Below are 18,803 nucleotides of genomic sequence, written 5' to 3'. Positions count from 1 at the left end.
TTTTTCCATTTCTCTTAAGCAGGGAAGAACTCTGCTCTTGAGAATTAGCATTTGGGATCGTTCTGATTGCTGGAAAAACACTGTTCAGCCCCTTGGTTCCAATTCTGCTCAATTACTATTAGGTAATCGGATAAGGGGCTCTAGGATTCCTTGTCATAAGAATGTCTATGGAGATTCTCAGTCATCCGGGTCATGGTTGTCCCAAAGGTGCTTTTTTCAAGAGACCAGCTGGACTTTCAGGTTGTTGTTTTTTGAAAAACTAGAAAGTCCAGTTGCCTCTTGAAAAAAGCACCTTTGAGTCGTCATAGGAATGACAGGTTTTTTTTCTTTCTGTTTTGATCGTGCTTATTTACTGCTTGCCCCTCGAAGCTACTGAATAGAATTCTTTATTGGCCAAGTGAGATTGGACACACAAGGAATTTGTCTTTGGTGCAAATATTCCCAGTGTACATAAAGAAAAATAGAATAGAATACATTCATCAAGAATCATAAGATACAACACTTAGTGAGTCATAGGTTATTAAAAAGCAATCAAGTTATACTAGGAAACAAATGAAGCAATATAAATTTTAAAGATACAAGCAACATGGATATAGTCATAAGTGGAAAGAGATAGGTATTAGGAAGGATGAGAATAATAATAGTAATACAGTCCTGGTAAATAGTTTGACAGTGTTGTGGGGATTAGTTGTTTAGCAGAGTGATGGCATTTCGTAAACTTCACAAAATAATTACCCTACCTCCGAATTGTTTCCTCAAAACAGATTTTAATAATGATTTCAATAGACTGCAGCAAAAATTCTTTAAGCCTTTCTTGCCCCGCTTTCCACTTGGCTGCTGTTGCATGCTAAGGAACTCGCAAGCCAACCCGGAAGTGATCGGTGTGAATCCCCTCTTCCTGTTTCATAAATTTATGCTCGGAAACCCCCGGGGCATGTCTGGCGTGCCGGGACCGGAACAGGAAGCCGTTGCTGCTTCCTTCTCCCGCGTGGGAAACTCGTGTTAACTTTCCGGCTCCGCGGTGTACTGCGAGTTCGGGATTTTTACGCGGCAAGGTTTTTTATTTTATTTTGTTTTTTCTTACTGAAGGCGTAGCGAGTGGGTAAGTAGACTTTGATGAGCAGATATCACTTTTTGGATATCCAAAGCTGGGGAAGGGAAGGAGGGGGGGGTGCAATTCTCTCTGTATTAACTCTGAAGTTAAGGGAGCCCATTCCCAAAGAAGTGTATTAAGTATTGCGTGTTAAAAGTGTGTTAAGTATTGCAAGGACAGCTCCCCCCCCCCATGCTATCAACATCATCTTTATTTGTCAGTGCACAACATATGTAAATGAGTTTGGTTTATCATTCTGCTAAACAAGTAATTCCCACAACACTATCAAACTCTCTAAAAAGGCAGTATTACCATCATTACTCTCATCTTCCCTATAACCTAGCCCCTCATCTTCTTATGACTATAACTTTGTTGCTTATCACCAGTGGTGGGTTACGGATCCCGTTCCAACCGGTACAGTTGGAACGGGCCAGGTGTCCACATGGATGCGCGCAGTGCGCGCATGTGTCTTACTGCTTCTACGAGCCTCCGCAACGCCCCAGCTGCTCAGCGGAGCGTTGCACAGGCGCTGTATGTGCCATGCACATAAGTGCCGAAAACTTAAAAAAATGGTAAGGAGCTTGGGCGGGCGAGTGGGCCCTCCGGAGCACCATACCGGAACAGTATCCAGTGCTCTGGGCAGGCTCCCGTACGCCTGTACCGGGGCATACCGCCTGCAACCCACCACTGCTTATCACTATTGTTATATGTACATTGAGAGCTTATGCACCAAAAACAATTTCCGGTGTCTAACCACACTTGGCCAATAAAGAATTCTAATTCTAATGTCTAAAACTGTGCTTCAAAATCTCAAGTAAGACTTGGTGCATGTATTTTCTTCCTCCGCTTTAACTTAACTTTACCAATATAAAAATCTCTTAAATTGTGAACTGTAGGTAAAAAATGGAGCTTTTTCACAAGGTTCTGGTGCATCGTTACAAACTTGTCAGCTGCATTGGTAGAAACCTGATATCTTCTCGTATCAGGTTTATTACAGTAATTTATTACTGTAATTATAAGCAGCAGCTATTTTCTGTTTATTTTTTAAAATGTGTTTGTATTCCTGAACTTAGAAAAGTTTGGTCTAAGTTTGGTCTTTTAGAGGCATGTCATAGTGTGTAAAAATAAGCTAAATGTGTTTCTCCCCTTGAGGTAGTCGAAGAGAAGAACATGGTGCGCAAACTGAAATTTCATGAGGAGAAGCTTCTCAAGAAGCTAGACCTGGTGAACTGGGAAGCTGCATCAGGCAATCTAGCTGAGCTCCGTGTGCTTCGTCGTTTCCGTATTCAACGGAGGGAAGATTACACTCGCTACAATCAGCTTAGTCGGGCTGTTCGGGAACTAGCACGCCGGATCAGAGACCTGGGTGATGTACCAGAATCAGCAGGTTTCCGGGCTAGGAGTACTGCTGCTCTTCTGGACAAACTTTATGCCATGGGTGTGGTACCCTCTAAGAGCTCTCTTGAACAGTGTGATCGAGTCTCAGCCTCTTCCTTTTGCCGTCGCCGTTTGCCTTGTCTGCTCATAAAGCTCCATATGGCGCAAAATCTGAAATCTGCTGTGACCTTTGTGGAGCAGGGACATATCCGCGTGGGACCAGAAGTTGTAACAGACCCTGCATTTTTGGTAACCAGGGCCATGGAGGACTTTATTACCTGGACTGATTCCTCTCGCATCCGACAACATGTACTCAACTACAATCAGGAACGGGATGATTTTGACTTCATTTGTTAAGAACAACTTTTCTTTGGTTAACCATTTGCATGATTACACCTTAAATATTTAACTCAGTTAGCTTCAGGAGGTGTCCTACTAGAACATTTCTGTCTTTTATTTGTTTTGCTTGTTTAATTCTGCAAACAGTATATAGTATAGACTATAAACCAAACCACACCCTTTTGTGATCAGGTGCAATTTCTATAACTGCATGTTTAGGGTTTCTATCAGAAAAAAGTGGAGGACAACAATTTCATAAGGGCATCTTGTAAAACATCCTGTGTGTTCCTTTTTATTGATTTCATTTTGGATCACAGTGAAGATTAATAATTGGATTGCATCTGACATCTTCCCAGAAGATGGTATCAAGTCTTGTTCCATCAAGAATGCTTTAATTAAAACAGACTTTATTATTCCCTTTTGATCAAGATTTGGATGGCTGCCTACAACAAATCTATGCAGTCATTATTTTGAGATTTATTTTTTTCTTGGCATCTCAACTTTATATTCTGTTTGTTTCTATAGTAACATGTTCTCTATTAGTGTACAAGCTGTTATGTCAATGTTAAATTGTTGGCTAGAACGTAAGGCTTTGAACTGGTTATTGACCTGTATGTCTTTATTTTATTCACAGCATCTACAATAATGGAAAGAAGTTTACTCTGATTATGGTTATAATATTGTGTAATACCTCAAAACATTAATTTTGAGTTCAGTTTTGGAGCATAAAGCTATTTAAAATCTTTGTTTCTCTATAAAATCTCTAAAATGTACTCCCAGTTTTCTGCAGTTTAAAACAAATATGTTTCCCCAAATCCTATTAATAAATTGCAGATTGGAACCAATGGTCTATGATGCTTTAAGGCTCAGGATTTACATGAATCTATTATTATTGCTATCAAAGCTAATTGATAAAATTTACAGAGATTGATCCTTTGGTTGTTAAATGATTGATTAAAAAGTTGAATTCTGGCATATAGTAGTAAAGTAGTAGTAGAAAGCAGTAGTAAGCAGAAAAATATATGCATCTCTAACTTGTATTTTGGAATGATACAGCAAAAGCTGATTGCTCAAATTTTGGCAGAGAGGTGGCAGATGAACATTTATAGATGGCCTGGCTGTGTTTGTTCACATATATATTGCAATCCTGTTTCTTTTCATTGTTATATGCAGTTCTCCTATCTGCTCTAAAAAAACCAAGGAAGTTTTAAGATATTTCCTAACTACACATTACCTGTAGTTACTGAGATGCAGTTGACAATGAGAACTTTTGTCCTAGAGCAGCTGACCCCAACCTTTCTGGCTTGGTGGCTCGATGGTGGAGGAAGGCGGGGGAAGAGAGAGAGAGAAGCAAGCACGTGCAGTTCTTTGCACTTGCACAAATGGAGCTTAGCATACAAGTGTCCAGTGTTGCACAAGTGGAACTTCATATGCAAGTGCCTGCCACTTGGACAGGTGGAGATGAATGTGTACTCGCACACTGCTTGTGTGATCCAATTCCAAACAAGCCATGACCAGTTCCGAATGGGCCATGGAGCGGGGGAGAGTATGGTTCTGTGTGAGTGGCCGCCACTCAGACAAGTGGAGTTTTGTGCATGAGCGCAAGTGCCTGCAACTCTCACAAATGGAGCTGAACGCATGCGCACGCACTCACCCTCCATTCATGGGGCCCAGTTCCTAATGGGCCGCAGCCTGGCCAGCGGGTTGGCAACCCATATCCTAAAGAATACAATATGTAATCTATTCCTAGAGGAAAACAAATCATTTGCAGAATGCATTGACAAAGGCATTTTTTTCCTTAAAGGTAATTGAATTGAATTGAAGAGTATATTAAGGGTGTTTTACACAATATCTTAAGCCATTGTTTATTGAAAAATTAGAACTCTTTGGATTCAAACTTAAGATTCATTGCTTAGAGGAGGGGTCCCCAAACTCTTCAGCTCATCAACACCTTTATGAACTTTGAGCTTCTTCATCAACCCTCAAACATGAAAATATGAAAAATATATTAAAATGATACTAAAATTATGAAAATATGAAAATACTAAATGCTACTTTAATAACTCTGTGGGTCAGTATTGATCACATTTATCAAATTTAGGTACCGCCCAGCCTTGCTGCCTAGGTGGCTCTGGACAAATTCTAGGTAAATATAATAAAATAATATAAAAAGGTACAATTAAAATACACATAAAACAGGATAAAGAACAATAAAAAAACAAAAGTTAAAAGATAAGTTAAAAGGTGGAGGAAGCACTCTCAAGGCATCAACCAAGCTCAAGGCCGCATGGTGTTCCTGGATGCCCACACACAAGGAAGACCAAGAAAACTGGGCCAATCTCATCTCCAGGGGGATGACATTTCATAAGGTGGAAGTAACAGCAAAGGAAGTTATTTTCCTAGACCACATTAATCTAAGTTATCTGTGTGTATCTGCCCAACTTGAACAATGAGACTTTGGACAGCTCACAAGAAATAACCAAATTAAAATAGTCATCAAGAATCAATAGTAACACTATGTGACCTGGCTCAAATTCATATTCTCTCCTGATGGGAACTACCTCATGGGTACTCATCTTGACCCCAATGTTTGGGGAAATAATGTTTTTAAGGCCTTTTTGGAAAGTGTTATTTAAGAAGATAAAGAAGAAGGTAAAGTCTACTAAAGATAATCATAAATAACAGTAAGTCAATAGAAAGTTAGCAAGTACCGTATTTATCGGCGTATAACACGCACCGGCGTATAACACGCATCCCCCATTTTAACACAAAAATTTGAGTAAAAATTTTTTTCATTAAAAATAAATGACTTGGAAGCTCGGAACTTAATGTTGGATTAAAATTTATAACATTAGAACATGAATTATAACATTAACTCCTCTTAAAAGGCAAATATGAAATGAAAAAACACCTCTTTGAGCAAAAAGTTATTTCCATTTTCTTCCTTATATAATATTTTCTGTTTCAACATAAAGTGCCTTCCTTCCTTCCCTCCCTCCCATCCCTTTCTTTATGTTTTCTTCATGCTTTCTTTTCTTTTTCCTCTGCTCTTTTTAAATCCCCCCCCTTCTTCTCCTCCTCTACATTTAGGTTGGATTAGTTTGTACAACGGTCATCAAACTTCTGAAGTAAAAATAAATAAATAAATCATATTTAAGAAGAAGAAGAAAAAGGAAGACGTTTTTAGTTAAGTCAAACGTTTTAATAAAAGTTTCATCTTTTAAGATTTGTCCAACACATCCAATTGTAACCTTAACAGTAAAGAATATCACCCCAGCTGCTAAAGGTTCAACCAGTCTGAGAACCATTGAAAAGACAACAGTGCAAAATCCAAAAGACACAACTTCCTCACCGCCATTGCTTTGGTACCAAATCTTTGAGGAAGGGGCTCCAGAAAGAAGGAGGAGGAGGAGGGAACCAAAGAGAGCTTTTACCGAGTCTGCGCCCCACAGCCAGGACCGTCCTTGCGCCCCTCAAGCCGCGTTTCTTCCCCGCAAAGCCCTTCGGGCAACCCGAGAGTTCCGCTTGACGCCAGAAGGGCTTTGCAGGAAGAAACGCCGCGTTTCTTCCTGCAAAGCCCTTCTGGCGTCAAGCGGAACTCTCGGGTTGCCCGAAGGGCTTTGCGGGGAAGAAACGCGGCTGGAGGCGCCAGGACGGTCCTGGCTGTGGGGCGCAGACTCGGTAAAAGCTCTCTTTGGTTCCCTCCTCCTCCCCCTCCTTCCACAGTCTGTGTGACGCTGCCGCCAGGCTGAGAGCTGCCGCTGAAACAAGTTTGGGGAGGTCCTTTGCAGCCAGCCAGTTGTAGCTGCCTGCAAAGGACTTCCCCACGTTTGCTTTGAAAGAAACCTCTGCGCGGGAGTTAGAAACCTCTGCGCGGGGGTTTCTTGCCATGTGCGCGGCCGCGCGGCCGCGCACCTTAGAGGGAACAGTGGACCCGGCGTATAACACGCAGTATCGGCGTATAACACGCAGGCAGGGTTTAAGCTTGCAATTTTAGTTTTAAAACTGCGTGTTATACGCCGATAAATACGGTAATTTATTTGGATTATTGTATGAAGAAATGTTAAGACTGCAAACAAACTAATGAAATCTTGACAGCTATTTTTTACTATAGTTGTTGGGCCTGAATTGGTTGCTTAGATTTGTTTGAATGACTGAGGTGTCTTTCAATGAATGAATGCATGCTTTATTTTTTAAAAAGGGAGACTGAGATACTGAGGAATTGTGGCAAATATTGATACCAATAGATGAGATTCTTGAAGTTACTACGGTAACAAATTGAAAAAAAAAGTAGTAGTAGTAGCAGTTAGACTTATATACCGCTTCATAGGGCTTTCAGCCCTCTCTAAGCAGTTTACAGAGTCAGCATATTGCCCCCAACAACAATCTGGGTCCTCATTTTACCCAACTCGGAAGGATGGAAGGCTGAGTCAACCCTGAGCCGGTGAGATTTGAACAGCCGAATTGCAGAACTGCAGTCAGCTGAAGTAGCCTGCAGTGCTGCATTTAACCACTGCGCCACCTTGGCTCCTAAGTCAGGTAATTTCCACTGAAAAATATACAAAGTGAAATATATAGTTAGTGCCCTACTAAATATGTTGTATATCCTGGTAAAAGTGGCCAATTTAAAGCCACCTTAATTTTAAAACATTCAGCTATGGGTAAAAAGTACTGAATCTATGCATTTGTTGAGTGAAATGAATGTCAAAAGAAGCTAGAAAGGTTATTTATATGAGTACAAGTATTTTGTTACATTGGTCTAAAAGTTAGATATGTCAAAAGAAACAAAGTTGAATACAATGGCAATGTGTTCCTTAAGAATGTGTAGGGTAAAACAAGAAGTAGCAAGTAATGAATGAATATAAGCTGAAGGTAAATGCTGTGACAGTCCTGCAGTTGTCATGTTGTCTTTTTTGTATATCTCTGTGGACATGCAAAAACAAAAACGGTATTAGGCTGGTAAAATCTTAAATCACAGGAACTTTGGGAAAAAGAAGGGGAAGAGAACATAAGGGAGATATATTGGCTGACACCTGAGAGACTCATGGCAGCTCTGGCTGTTAAAGATGAATGGCTGGTTTCAGTAACTGGTAGAACTGGTTAATCTAAAATGGACATGGCAGTATTATACTGCTTAAGCTTTGTTTTGTTCCTGGGACAGTAAAACTCCTCTAAAGTGGAGAAGGACATCATTTGGGAAATGTTGTGGATGACAAACAAGAAGGTATAGCAGCACCTTGTCTACCTTTTGTAGGCGATTTCACAGAGATTAGTGATTGAAGGGGAGGCTTTACCAACCAGAAGAAAGCCAACTGGCAACTTGACTAACAGAGGGAAAATTGGCTCCTTCTTAATTCTGGATAGTGGTGGCATTAGTACTGTACCAGTATTTACAAACACAGAGGGGTATATTTATTTTATTACCATATTAACAGAATAACAGAGTTGGAAGGGAGCTAGGAGGCCTTCTAGTCCAAGCCCTACTCAAGCAGGAGACCCTATATCATTCCTGACAAATAGCTGTTCAATTTCTTTTTAAAACCTCCAGTGATGAAGCATTCACAACTTTCAGAAACAAACCATTCCACTGCTTACTTTTATTATTATTAATAATAAATTATATATACATTTAATAAATGTGTAGTATTATTTATATACTGCCCAACTGGCAATGAGAGGTACATATTTACTAAGCTAATGCAAATATAGGCATGGTTAGAGAATCTTTGGATTACACTACTGTATTCAGGCAACACTCCAGTGACGATGCCTTTTTAGATCTCAGGCCAAAGCCTCATTCCATTTGCTGGTTCTTACAAGTAAAAGGGGTTAAAGAAGTTAAGAGAGTCTAGGCTTGGATGATATAGCTATAATTAACTTTGCAGAGGAATGTTACCTGTTTGCTTAATAAAGTGGGGAGGAGTTTAAAGTAGTATTGTGTAATATTTTATGGTTTTCTATCAAAACTATGCTCAGAGATAACTCTGGTTGCAAGTACAAATTTGGTTATACATATAAAGTGAAAGACAATCAAACTGCAAAACTAATATACAAAAGAACAGTACATAGATTAAAAGGAAGACATATTGAGAAAGTTCTGGTTGGATGGAGTTAAGAGTTAAAAAAACAGTGAAAAGCTTAGAGAACAAAAATTGAGGTGTGAAGTTTTATATGAACATTGAATAACAGAGTTGGAAGGGACCTTGCGGGGTCTTCTAGTCCAACCCCCTGCTTAGGCAGGAAACCCTACACCACTTCAAATGGTTATCTAATATCTTCTTAAAAACTTCCAGTGTTGGAACATCCACAACTTCTGAGGCAAGTTGTTCCACTGATTAATTGTTCTGTCAGAAAATTTCTCCTTAGTTCTAGGTTGCTTCTCTCCTTGATTAGTTTCCACCCATTGCTTCTTGTTCTATCCTCAGGTGCTTTAGAGAATAGCTTGACTCGCTCGTCTTTGTGGCAACTCCTGAGATATTGGAACACTGCTATCATGTCTCCCCTTATCCTTCTTTTCATTAAACTAGACATACCCAGTTCCTGCAACCGTTCATCATGTTTTAGCCTCCAGTCCCCTAATCATCTTCGTTGCTCTTCTCTGGACTCTTTCTAGAGTCTCCACATCTTTTCTACATCGTGGTGACCAAAATTGGATGCAGTATTCCAAGTGTGGCCTTACCAAGGCATTATAAAGTGGTATTAACACTTCACTTGATCTTGATTCTATCCCTGTGTTTATGCAGCCTAGAGGTGTGTTGGCTTTTTTGGCAGCTGCAGCACACTGCTGGCTCATATTTAAATGATTGTCCATTAGGAATCCACGATCCCTCTCACAGTCACCACTATTAAGCAAGGTACCACATATACTGTACCTATGCATTTTCTTTTTCTTGCCTAACATGATGGAAGCAAGGATAGAAATAGGATAGATATCTTCAAAGAAAAATCATGTTTTTCAGCAATGTGGTAATAGACCTTGTACTAAGCAGGGAGATAGATTTATCAGTGTCCCCCAACCTTTTTGTCACCAGGAATTGGTTTTGTGGAAGATAATTTTTCAATGGATGGGAGGGGGTAATGGTTCAGTTTCACTCACCTTCCCCCACCGCTCACCTCCAGTTGTGTGGCCCAGTTCCTAACAAGCCATAGACCAGTCCCGGTCCATGGCCCAGGGGTAGGGGAACCATGGATTAAATGACTTTTTTATTTTGATTCATTCCAACTCTATAATTTTATACATTTTAAGAAATTTATTAAAAAATTATACATAAAACTGTATATTTATTATTGGTGCTTAATTGAAGTTGTTTTCAATAGATTAAAAAAATAGATTAAATGACTTTTGTGATAGTTTCCAATTCTATAAGGCTATGAATTGTAGCAAATTTATTTTAAAATTATCTGGAGATAAAACTATATATTTGTTATTGGTGCTTACATAAAGTTGTTTTCTCTGTAGGAACAGCTTAGGTGAGACAAGCTTGTCCTATAATAGTTCATGAGCGTTGTCATTTAATGTGTTGTCATTTTTCAACTTCAACCAGAGAACTAGTGAAGACTACTGTTCCTTATTCAGTGAACAGATAAGCCCCAAAACTATGGGTACAAGGCCTGTGAGGTAATTCAAGTCCAATAACTGTGCTTGCTTGACCTTCACACGACAGAGGAACCAGTGGTGGTTACCAATTTTTTTACTAATGGTTCGGGCATGCTCCCACGTGCGCTCGATGCTTCTGCACATGTGCAGAAGCATCCGGGTGGGTGGATGGAGTCTCCCACCACTGCTACTACCGGTTTGGCCGATCTGGGCTCAACCAGGAGCAACCCACTTATGAGAGGAACCCTAACTGAAATTATCTTATTCAAATTTATTATGTTCCAGAAAAATGCATTTAGCAAGAACCTTTGAAGAATTAAATGGTACAATGGAAGAAGTTGTTGTTTAAAACATCTATCTCAACTTTCTGCAAAACCCTTTCAATATGGATTTCTAGAGGTTAGGCATTGTGGCAAAGAAGGCATTCTTCTTGGGCCCCAATAGATGGTACTGTTGAATTGAGGGGAACCAAAGAATGCCAACTTTGCCAGCTTTTATTGGATGGGCAGACACCATGGAAGATGGGTGATTCCTCAAATTCCTTGGCCCCATTTTGTCTATATAAATGTTTAGATAGATATAGAGGTAGTGTATGTATGTATGTATATGTATGTATGTATGTAAGTATGTATGTATGTATGTATGTATGTAGGTAGGTAGGTAGGTAGGTAGAAGATCAATTAGCTGCATACAGGCCAAAACCTTTACATTTCTTCAGAAAAGTCTGATTCAAATGACTGAAAGGTAGCTTCCAGTTGGAGTACTGTAAAAGCAGACTGACTTCACAACTACAGAATGTAAATATCAATGTTTCACCTTTTTTTTAAAGGATACATGTAGATCAGAAGTGGTATTCTACTGGTTTGCCCTGGTTTGGGCGAACTGGTAGTGGCGGCAGCAGGAGGCTCCGCCCATCCACCTTCACGGACGCTCTGTGCATGTGCATAAGTGCCACGCGTGCTCCAGGTTCTGAAACAGTAGTGAAGGCAAGAGGATTTCATGCCTGATGTAGAGTGAACTGATTAGAAGGAATGTGCATACAGTAATTGAAAGAAGGTTTGATTAGGAACATGAAATTCCACGTTAAACTATAATCTGGTTTCTGGGTTCATATAAAGTCTGAAAGCAGGAAATCCAATTAAAAAGCTTTACAAACTATGTATTAACCATGATATGTCAATCTAGCCACTATATCTTCTGTCTTCTCCAATGCTATTTCTTTAGTTTTCTAAATTGTTCAGTGAGAGGCTTTTCTCAGCTCTTCATATCCCAAATCTGCCACCTTGAAAAATTGGGACAGCATCTGCAGCCAATCATTTTTCTCATTAAAACAAACACCATAGTGATAAAGGAGTATTGTTCAGCAGTTAAAAACCTTGAGCAGTGCCGTGATTACATCTCCTGGCCACACAGAAACAACGGTTCCACCACAAAACCGCGATGCCCTTATCCGCGCCGACATAAGTGCGGAGGCAAATCCGCGGCGTCCGAAGCGCTAATAAAAAAACGACCCTACCGCCGCGACAACAGCGCGGTGACAGAAGGGCGTTCTACATGCTTCGTTCTTTGCCTCCAAAGGTAGCCCTCCTCCTCCAGCTGACAGCGGCAGCGGGCACGGGGCAAAGCGGGCTGCCCAGCAGCAGCAGCCCGCGGGAAGGGTCCAGCACAGCCGCGGGGGGCATCAGGAAGCGGAGGAGGACGTGGCAGCGGCGGCGGCTGAGGCTCTCCCGGGCCGGCGAAGCGGGCTTGCCCGGCAGAGGCAGGCTGCCCTCTTCTTCCTCAACAACATCTCCTTGGACGGGCGGCCTGTGCCGCCGGCGCCTCCCCCGGAGGAAGAGCAGGGCGGGCGGCGGCGGCGGCGGCTGAGGCTCTCCCGGGGCCGGCGAAGCGGGCTTGCCCGGTGGCGGCGGCCGCCCATCCAAGGAGATGTTGTTGAGGAAGAAGAGGGCAGCCTGCCTCTGCCGGGCAAGCCCGCTTCGCCGGCCCCGGGAGAGCCTCAGCCGCTGCCGCTGCTGTGTCCTCCTCCGCCGCCAGCGTCGGCGGCCCTGCTCGGGCCCCCCGCGGGCTTCCTGCTGCCCTCCGCGGCTGAGCTGGACCCTTCCCGCGGGCTGCTGCTGCTGGGCAGCCCGCTTTGCCCCGTGCCTGCTGCCGCTGTCAGCTGGAGGAGGAGGGCTACCTTTGGAGGCAAAGAACGAAGCATGTAGAACGCCCTTCTGTCACCGCGCTGTTGTCCCCGCGGTGATGACGCACAATGATGACGTCGCGACTTTAGTGACGCGATTTAATCTCCGCTATTTTGCGTAGCGCGGTTTTGTCGTGCCACGGAAACAACAGTGATGTTTTCATTTATCTCTGGAAAGATAATTAAAGAGAGATAGGCCTACTGATTGGAGAAAAATATACAACATGCTATTTTTAATTTTTAATAATGGCATGTGAATCCCTGGCAATGCGAAGGAGGCTGGTAACATGCTGGATTTAAGCTTATGTTTAAAAAAAAGATGTTATCACTCTGCCATTAAAGTCAGTATTACACTTCTAAAAAAAATAAGCAACCCAGCTTTAATAGGCTACACCAACGTAGACTCCAGGGAAGGCTTGAAGAATCCTTCAGTTGTACATTTTAAAAATAAATCCACCTTTCCCTAAGTTTAATTGTATTGTTTTATTTTGGTGTTTGGATTTTTTTAGGGGAGGCGTATACATTAAGAAGGAACGCAGTGGCTCAGGGGCTAAGATGCTGAGTTTGTCAATCAGAAAAGGTCAGCAGTTTGAATCCCTAGTATCACGTAACGGAGTGAACTCCTGTTACTTGTCCCAACTTCTGCCAACCTAGCAGTTTGAAAGCATGCAAAAATGCAAGTAGAAAAATAGGAACCACCTTTGGTGGGAAGGTAATAGCATTCTGTGCGCCTTCGGCATTTAGTCATGCCAGCCACATGAGCAGGGAGACGTCTTCGGACAGCGCTGGCTCTTCGGCTTCGAAACAGTGATGAGCACCGCCCCCTAGAGTCGAGAACGACTAGCATATGTCGATGTATAAAGGTTCCCTTCGCATATATGTGCGAAGGGAACCTTTATACATTAAGAATACATTCAAGGGAGATGATTGCAAAAATTAATAAATAAAGAGGAGCCCCTGATTTAAAATAATAATAATAATAATAGTACAGTATTAGGTTGCCCCAAAATTAACATATTGAATGAAAAACAAACATAGCAGGTACCTGACTTTAAAAAGGTGTAAACCTGGATCTAATTCTGCATGTAATGTTAAACGAAGCCACACTGGTAACAACAAAGGTCGACACCTGGCTTTTAGGCGAAGATGCTACCAGCCTACTCTACCGCTGGCATTTTGCTATGTGTATTCGTGTCGTAAAAGAACATGGCTTTTGTGCTGCTGCCACTGGAGGTGGCGGTGGGGGAGCGGTGTATATACGACGGCTTCGACTTGGCGCACGGCCTGAAATTCACTCAGAAGTGGGCGGCTGGTCCGCCGGTTCCTGGCACGGCGGAGGAAGGCGAGCGGGCGGAGGAAGCCGCCGGGGTCAAAAAGGGGCTCCTCGCCTGGCCCGGCGCCAATCGAGGGCTCTCGGGCGGTTCCGGGCTCGGCATCGCGGCTCCGCCTCGGGCCTGGATTGGCGAGAGGCCTCGGCGGAGGCTCCTCCCCGCCGAGTTGGGGCCGAGCGAGGGAAGGGGCAAAGAGGAGACGTCGGCAAAAGGAACCGAGGCGGGAGACGGCGGAGGCCCCTGGAGCTCGCCGCTCGGTTCGCCTCCTCGTTAGGGTAAGGCACCCGCAGGCCCTTATAGAAACGGCCGGCGCCGTAGTCGCCTGGACCCAGCTGCTCCCCCCTTTCCCATTCCGATGGGCCCGGGGTCCCTTTTCCCCACGCCTGATGCCCGCGAGGGGCTTCCCGGCCATCATTCAAGGACACATTTCGGAAGAAGCAGCCTCGGGGACCTGCTCCCTCCCCTCCCCTCCTCTCTCCCCGGGTCTATTTGGGAGAATGGCCGTGCGGTTTTCCCAATATCTAAGCGGCTGGAGGGGGAAATGATGAGTTCGGGAGCAGGACCCTCTCCGGTGTGGGGAAATTTGGGGTGGGGACGCCTTCCCTTGTCTATCATGGAGAGTTAAGGATTTGAATTTCCCCCCGAAGATTGTGGAAGGGGAGAAGTGGAAGGGAAAGGAAGGAAAATAATGTTCTGGCTATAGATAAAATCGAGATCGGTTTTTGAGTTCCTGCTTCTGAAAGAGACCTTCTCTCTGGATGAGAGATGAAGGTCCTCCATGTTTAGATTTTGCTTTAACATGTTGGCTGCAATTGCTTTCACCGTTGGAAAAGGCGGCTCAACCTTCTGTGTTTTTCTTTTTTTAATCCCAAAGGGGTCTTTTTCTAACATTTTATCATGCAGGAGGAAATGGAGACGCTGCTCTTGCTTGCAAGATTTGGAAGTATCATTTGATATTGGGAAATACTGATGTGAGGGATCTGTGTCTGGGCTTTGGAATAACAATTCATTTCAACCATAATTAAGATTTCCCCAAACCTTAGAATCAAAATTTAGCTAGAGCAAACTGTTATCTGCTCCACTGCAGTAATTACAAGACATACCATTTACCTCATGCAGGGATGGAATCACAGCCAAATGAATGTGTAAAATCTAGCAAGATGATTGGCTAGCTGTACTATAAAGACTTCTTTCTGTGATTTTTGAATTTACAGTATTATTATTTTTCTGTGTCTGTGTTTCCAGAATGTGGAAGAAACTGGTGCATCTTTGCACCTTAGGGAACAGCTTCAGTGTGTAGGAGAGATGCACTTATCTAGGCACTCTCTTAAGCCTACAGGTAAAATCAAATACAAGATGTGTCATCAATTTCATTCCAAATGGAAGGCTTAATAATTGATTTTTTAAAATCTCAGTTCAACTTTCCTACTTTATTCTTCTCTTCTCCCTGCCCCCCCCCCCAATCTTTTAGCTGAGTTTATTTTAACTGTCAAAAAATCAGCTTTAAATCAGAATTGCAGTTGGATGTGGTGGTGGAGGAAAAATGGGAATTATAAATCAGTCTAAAAGTCTGGTGGTGGTATTTTGGGTACGCTAATATGTGCTCTTGTGAATAATAGTGGCAGCTGTTATTTTTGATTGGGTTTATACGCATAAATAATGCTGTGATGCTAGAACCAGTTTCTTGATTCTTCTGAATGAATGACTTTCTCATTTCCTGTGTGGTTGCAAGATTTATAAGATTGCTTTTAGGTCTTACTTATCCATTTGTTTACACAGGGAATGGATCACATGTGGCTCTAGGGTAGAATTCAAGTCTTGGTTTAATTCCAAAAGTCCTATGAAATAGAATTGGTCAGACTTCTGATAAGAACTGTTAGTCCCTTCACTGCAACCTGTAGTTTGAGAGAGAAAGGATATTAAAGAAAAAAAATATGAGAGAAAAAAAGAAAAGAGGGGTGTTTCTATTTTGGATTGTGGCTTCTATTTTGCTTGTTTCAATATTGCCCATAACATCATTCCCTGTAGAGTTTTTGTGTAATGCAGCCCTTGACAGAAAAAAGTAGCTTACTCCTGCTTTAAAGCTATATAAATGCAAACCTTCAGGAAAGCTTAGTGTGCAATGGAAAATTTATTTTCACATTTCTGCTTCTGTTGAGGAAACTTCATCCATTCATCCATTAAAATGCTCAGTTATTACTGCTGTTGCTTACTTTTAAATACAGTTTTTTCTCCTAGCAGTGATAGCTAGGACATTTTTCTTGTCTCTTCCTTTTCTGTCACACAAGCATTTCTATCACTGTTTTTTTATTGGGAAGCAATGATAAAAATCTGGTGAAATTGAGAAATAGTATCAATTAGATATTATGGTCAATGACAGTTTCAGCTGTTCTGAATCTGTATTGTAGCCTTCATTAGTGCCCTTCAGATATATTGGACTGCAGCTTCTGTAAGTGCAATTCAGTATGATGATAGACAATGGGAGTGAGGTATTTCATATTAAAATAGTCTTTGGGAATCCTATAGTAGTAAGGAGTAAACAATCTGCAACCATCACATTCTATATAAGCCACTCTGGTAACATCCAGTTTATTTCCATTTTGAGATAGGAAGGACAGAAAATATGTAACACAATGAAGATTTAACACTGTTAAAAATAAATTAGAGATCTTTTTTCTCATGCCCCAGTTCATTTGTAGGAAATTATCTCATCCACTGTGCCTTCAGCTTCCCCTCCCAATTTTTAAGAGAGGACCCTTGATATTAAAATGTTGCCAATTCTGCCATAAGGTTCAGAGTTAACCCTAGTAATGAAATGGTTACTATTATGTACTATCGTTAAGATATATCCCAAGGTGACACCAAAACAACTCAAAAATTCAAAAGCTCTTAATAAAACACCTTAAAAAACCCTAAATAGAATTTTTCTGGTTTTTCTTCATGTAAACAACAACAGTATAACATGCAATACGTGCAGTGCCATCATCCAGATTAAACTTCATTATTTCATTTTGCTGAATGTCTAAACTTTGTCTTGCATGTTTAGACATCTATAAACTATTTAGTTCCACCTAACTTTGGAATGATGATGTGTAGCGATTGGTGATGGTATGGTGCCTCTATGACGTGGGAACCATAGTTTATAGATAAGCAATGTTTTCTTTAAATGCAATATATTAATGCAATGGATATTAAAATGGTTCATGGGTTTTCCCTGCTTTTGTGAGTGTTTTGTTGCCTTCCTTTCCTCTGTCTCGCTGTTGTACAATGACAGTTACATAAAGAGGGTATTGTGAAATTGGATTGAACAAACTGTTGTAACATGCAGAGCAGCACTTCTCAATATACTAATATTGCATATTAATGAGCTTAAAAGAGTGCATAATGAATGAGATAGCATCACATTTAAAGTATTGAGCAAGATAGTGTCTCTGAAACCAATAGTGATGTGTTCAATGGCCTGGTTAAATATGTTCATATTTTTCTCTTTTTAAAGCAAAATCAGTAATGATCGTAACTTTGGTGATGCTTTCCAGATTTGAATTTACCAAATGTTTACAGATTCCCTTTTCAGCAACACTATTAGATTACCAGCCTGAGCCTTTTTATTAACAAATGGAAAGAACATTACTCTGGGTTATTAGATTAAAATATAGACACAAACAATCAAACTTCACTTTTTCTTACTTGGTCTTATTTTTCATCAAATCATTGTGTTCCTATGGGCAGAATAATCAGGAAGTATAATTATGGTTAGATTTAATCTGTGTTGGATCTTCTAAAAGACAACATATATAAGATTGCTTTCTTCTTTATCCCATCACATTCTTGTCCGCAGCGTGCCTTGATGCATACCTACTGAGCATAGATTACAAGCCTTTATCAAATGCAATTTGATTCCCTTGATAAGGAACTATAGAATTCCATCTTTCAAGCCTGGCCAGAATACATGGATTCCATTCAGACTGGGAAGGAAGAAAGAATTTGATTTCTTCATTACTTGCTGTTCCGTTGTGTAGCTAAAATATTGATTGGTTGAAAGTGTTAAGATCTCCTTATGTTTTCCCTCTTGTTTGTGTGCCAGAAGGTATTGTTTGCTAGTAATTTGGAAGGCTGAGAATTTCATGAATTTAGAGGCTTTAAATTTAAATCAGCCTTATTAATTTGCTATGTGTGAAATCACAATCAAATACATATATTCTTATTTTGAAGACAGAGGTACTCTGATGGCTTCTAAAGATAGGCACACAACCTCTTCCATTTAACCTTAAGGAGCTGAAGTGTTGCTGGTTTGAGAAAAATGAGTGGTTTCGAGTACTGCATATTGTTTAATATCAAATAACCCATCTTCTGTTTTTTAAAGAGTTGTGAGGCTTATAAGAATGAGTTTGTTGACTATTTTATTTTTTAAAAATGACATGGCTGACTATATGTGGGAATATGCTTTTATCTAAGAGCTGAGGGGGCACAGTGGTTAAATGCAGCACTGCAGGCTACTTCAGCTGACTGCAGTTCGGCTGTTCAAATCTCACCGGCTCAGGGTTGACTCAGCCTTCCATCCTTCCAAGGTGGGTAAAATGAGGACCCGGATTGTTGTTGGGGGCAATATGCTGACTCTGTAAACCGCTTAGAGAGGGCTGAAAGCCCTATGAAGCGGTATATAAGTCTAACTGCTATTGCTATTGCTATCTTGGCTGCTTGTTGCAGTCATCACTTCAAGAATAGTCATGTTTATAGCATATCATGTGAACTGCCAAGATCCATATGGGGTTGTGTTGAGGTTAAATAAATAAAAAATACTTAGTGTCAAGAATTCTGATGCTTATCTGAAAAGAAATGGAGAAATCTGGTCAGTGATCCCATTGGCAAATAATGATCATATTC

The 18,803-nt window shown here is 41.3% G+C and overlaps 2 protein-coding genes across 5 annotated transcripts in view; both read left to right on the top strand.

The window, feature by feature from the left end:
• Positions 1–955: 955 nt before the first annotated feature.
• Positions 956–3,654, top strand: IMP3 (IMP U3 small nucleolar ribonucleoprotein 3). Of its 2 annotated transcripts, none has more exons than XM_014054764.2 (2): positions 956–1,102; positions 2,250–3,654. In XM_014054764.2, exon 2 carries the CDS (start codon positions 2,264–2,266, stop codon positions 2,825–2,827), a length of 564 nt encoding a protein of 187 aa, XP_013910239.1. In that variant the 5' UTR covers positions 956–1,102; positions 2,250–2,263; the 3' UTR covers positions 2,828–3,654. The 2 variants fall into 2 exon arrangements, with proteins under 2 accessions (XP_013910239.1, XP_013910240.1); XM_014054765.2 differs by having other exon boundaries at positions 2,246–3,654.
• A 10,399-nt stretch (positions 3,655–14,053) lies between these two features.
• The window catches only part of FBXO34 (F-box protein 34), a 74,667-nt gene continuing 69,917 nt past the window's right edge, over positions 14,054–18,803 (top strand). For 2 of the 3 annotated variants that reach the window (XM_014064754.2, XM_014064749.2), the window contains exon 1: positions 14,073–14,194. The gene's annotated coding sequence lies outside the window, so the exon portion shown is untranslated. Of the gene's footprint in view, positions 14,195–18,803 lie in introns of all 3 variants that reach the window. The other variant, XM_014064752.2, reaches the window with a different exon arrangement.

This window comes from Thamnophis sirtalis, unplaced genomic scaffold, assembly GCF_051295495.1.
Source record: "Thamnophis sirtalis isolate CommonGarterSnake01/CBP01778 unplaced genomic scaffold, rThaSir2_p1.2 scaffold_1, whole genome shotgun sequence".
Taxonomy (NCBI): domain Eukaryota; kingdom Metazoa; phylum Chordata; class Lepidosauria; order Squamata; family Natricidae; genus Thamnophis; species Thamnophis sirtalis.
Note: the sequence above shows the minus strand (reverse complement) of the source record. Positions and strands in the feature narration are given on the sequence as shown.

What these genes read in the sequence shown, in the direction of transcription:
- IMP3 (XM_014054764.2), top strand. Translation starts at nt 2,264, where the DNA reads ATGGTGCGCAAACTGAAATTTCATGAGGAGAAGCTTCTCAAGAAGCTA.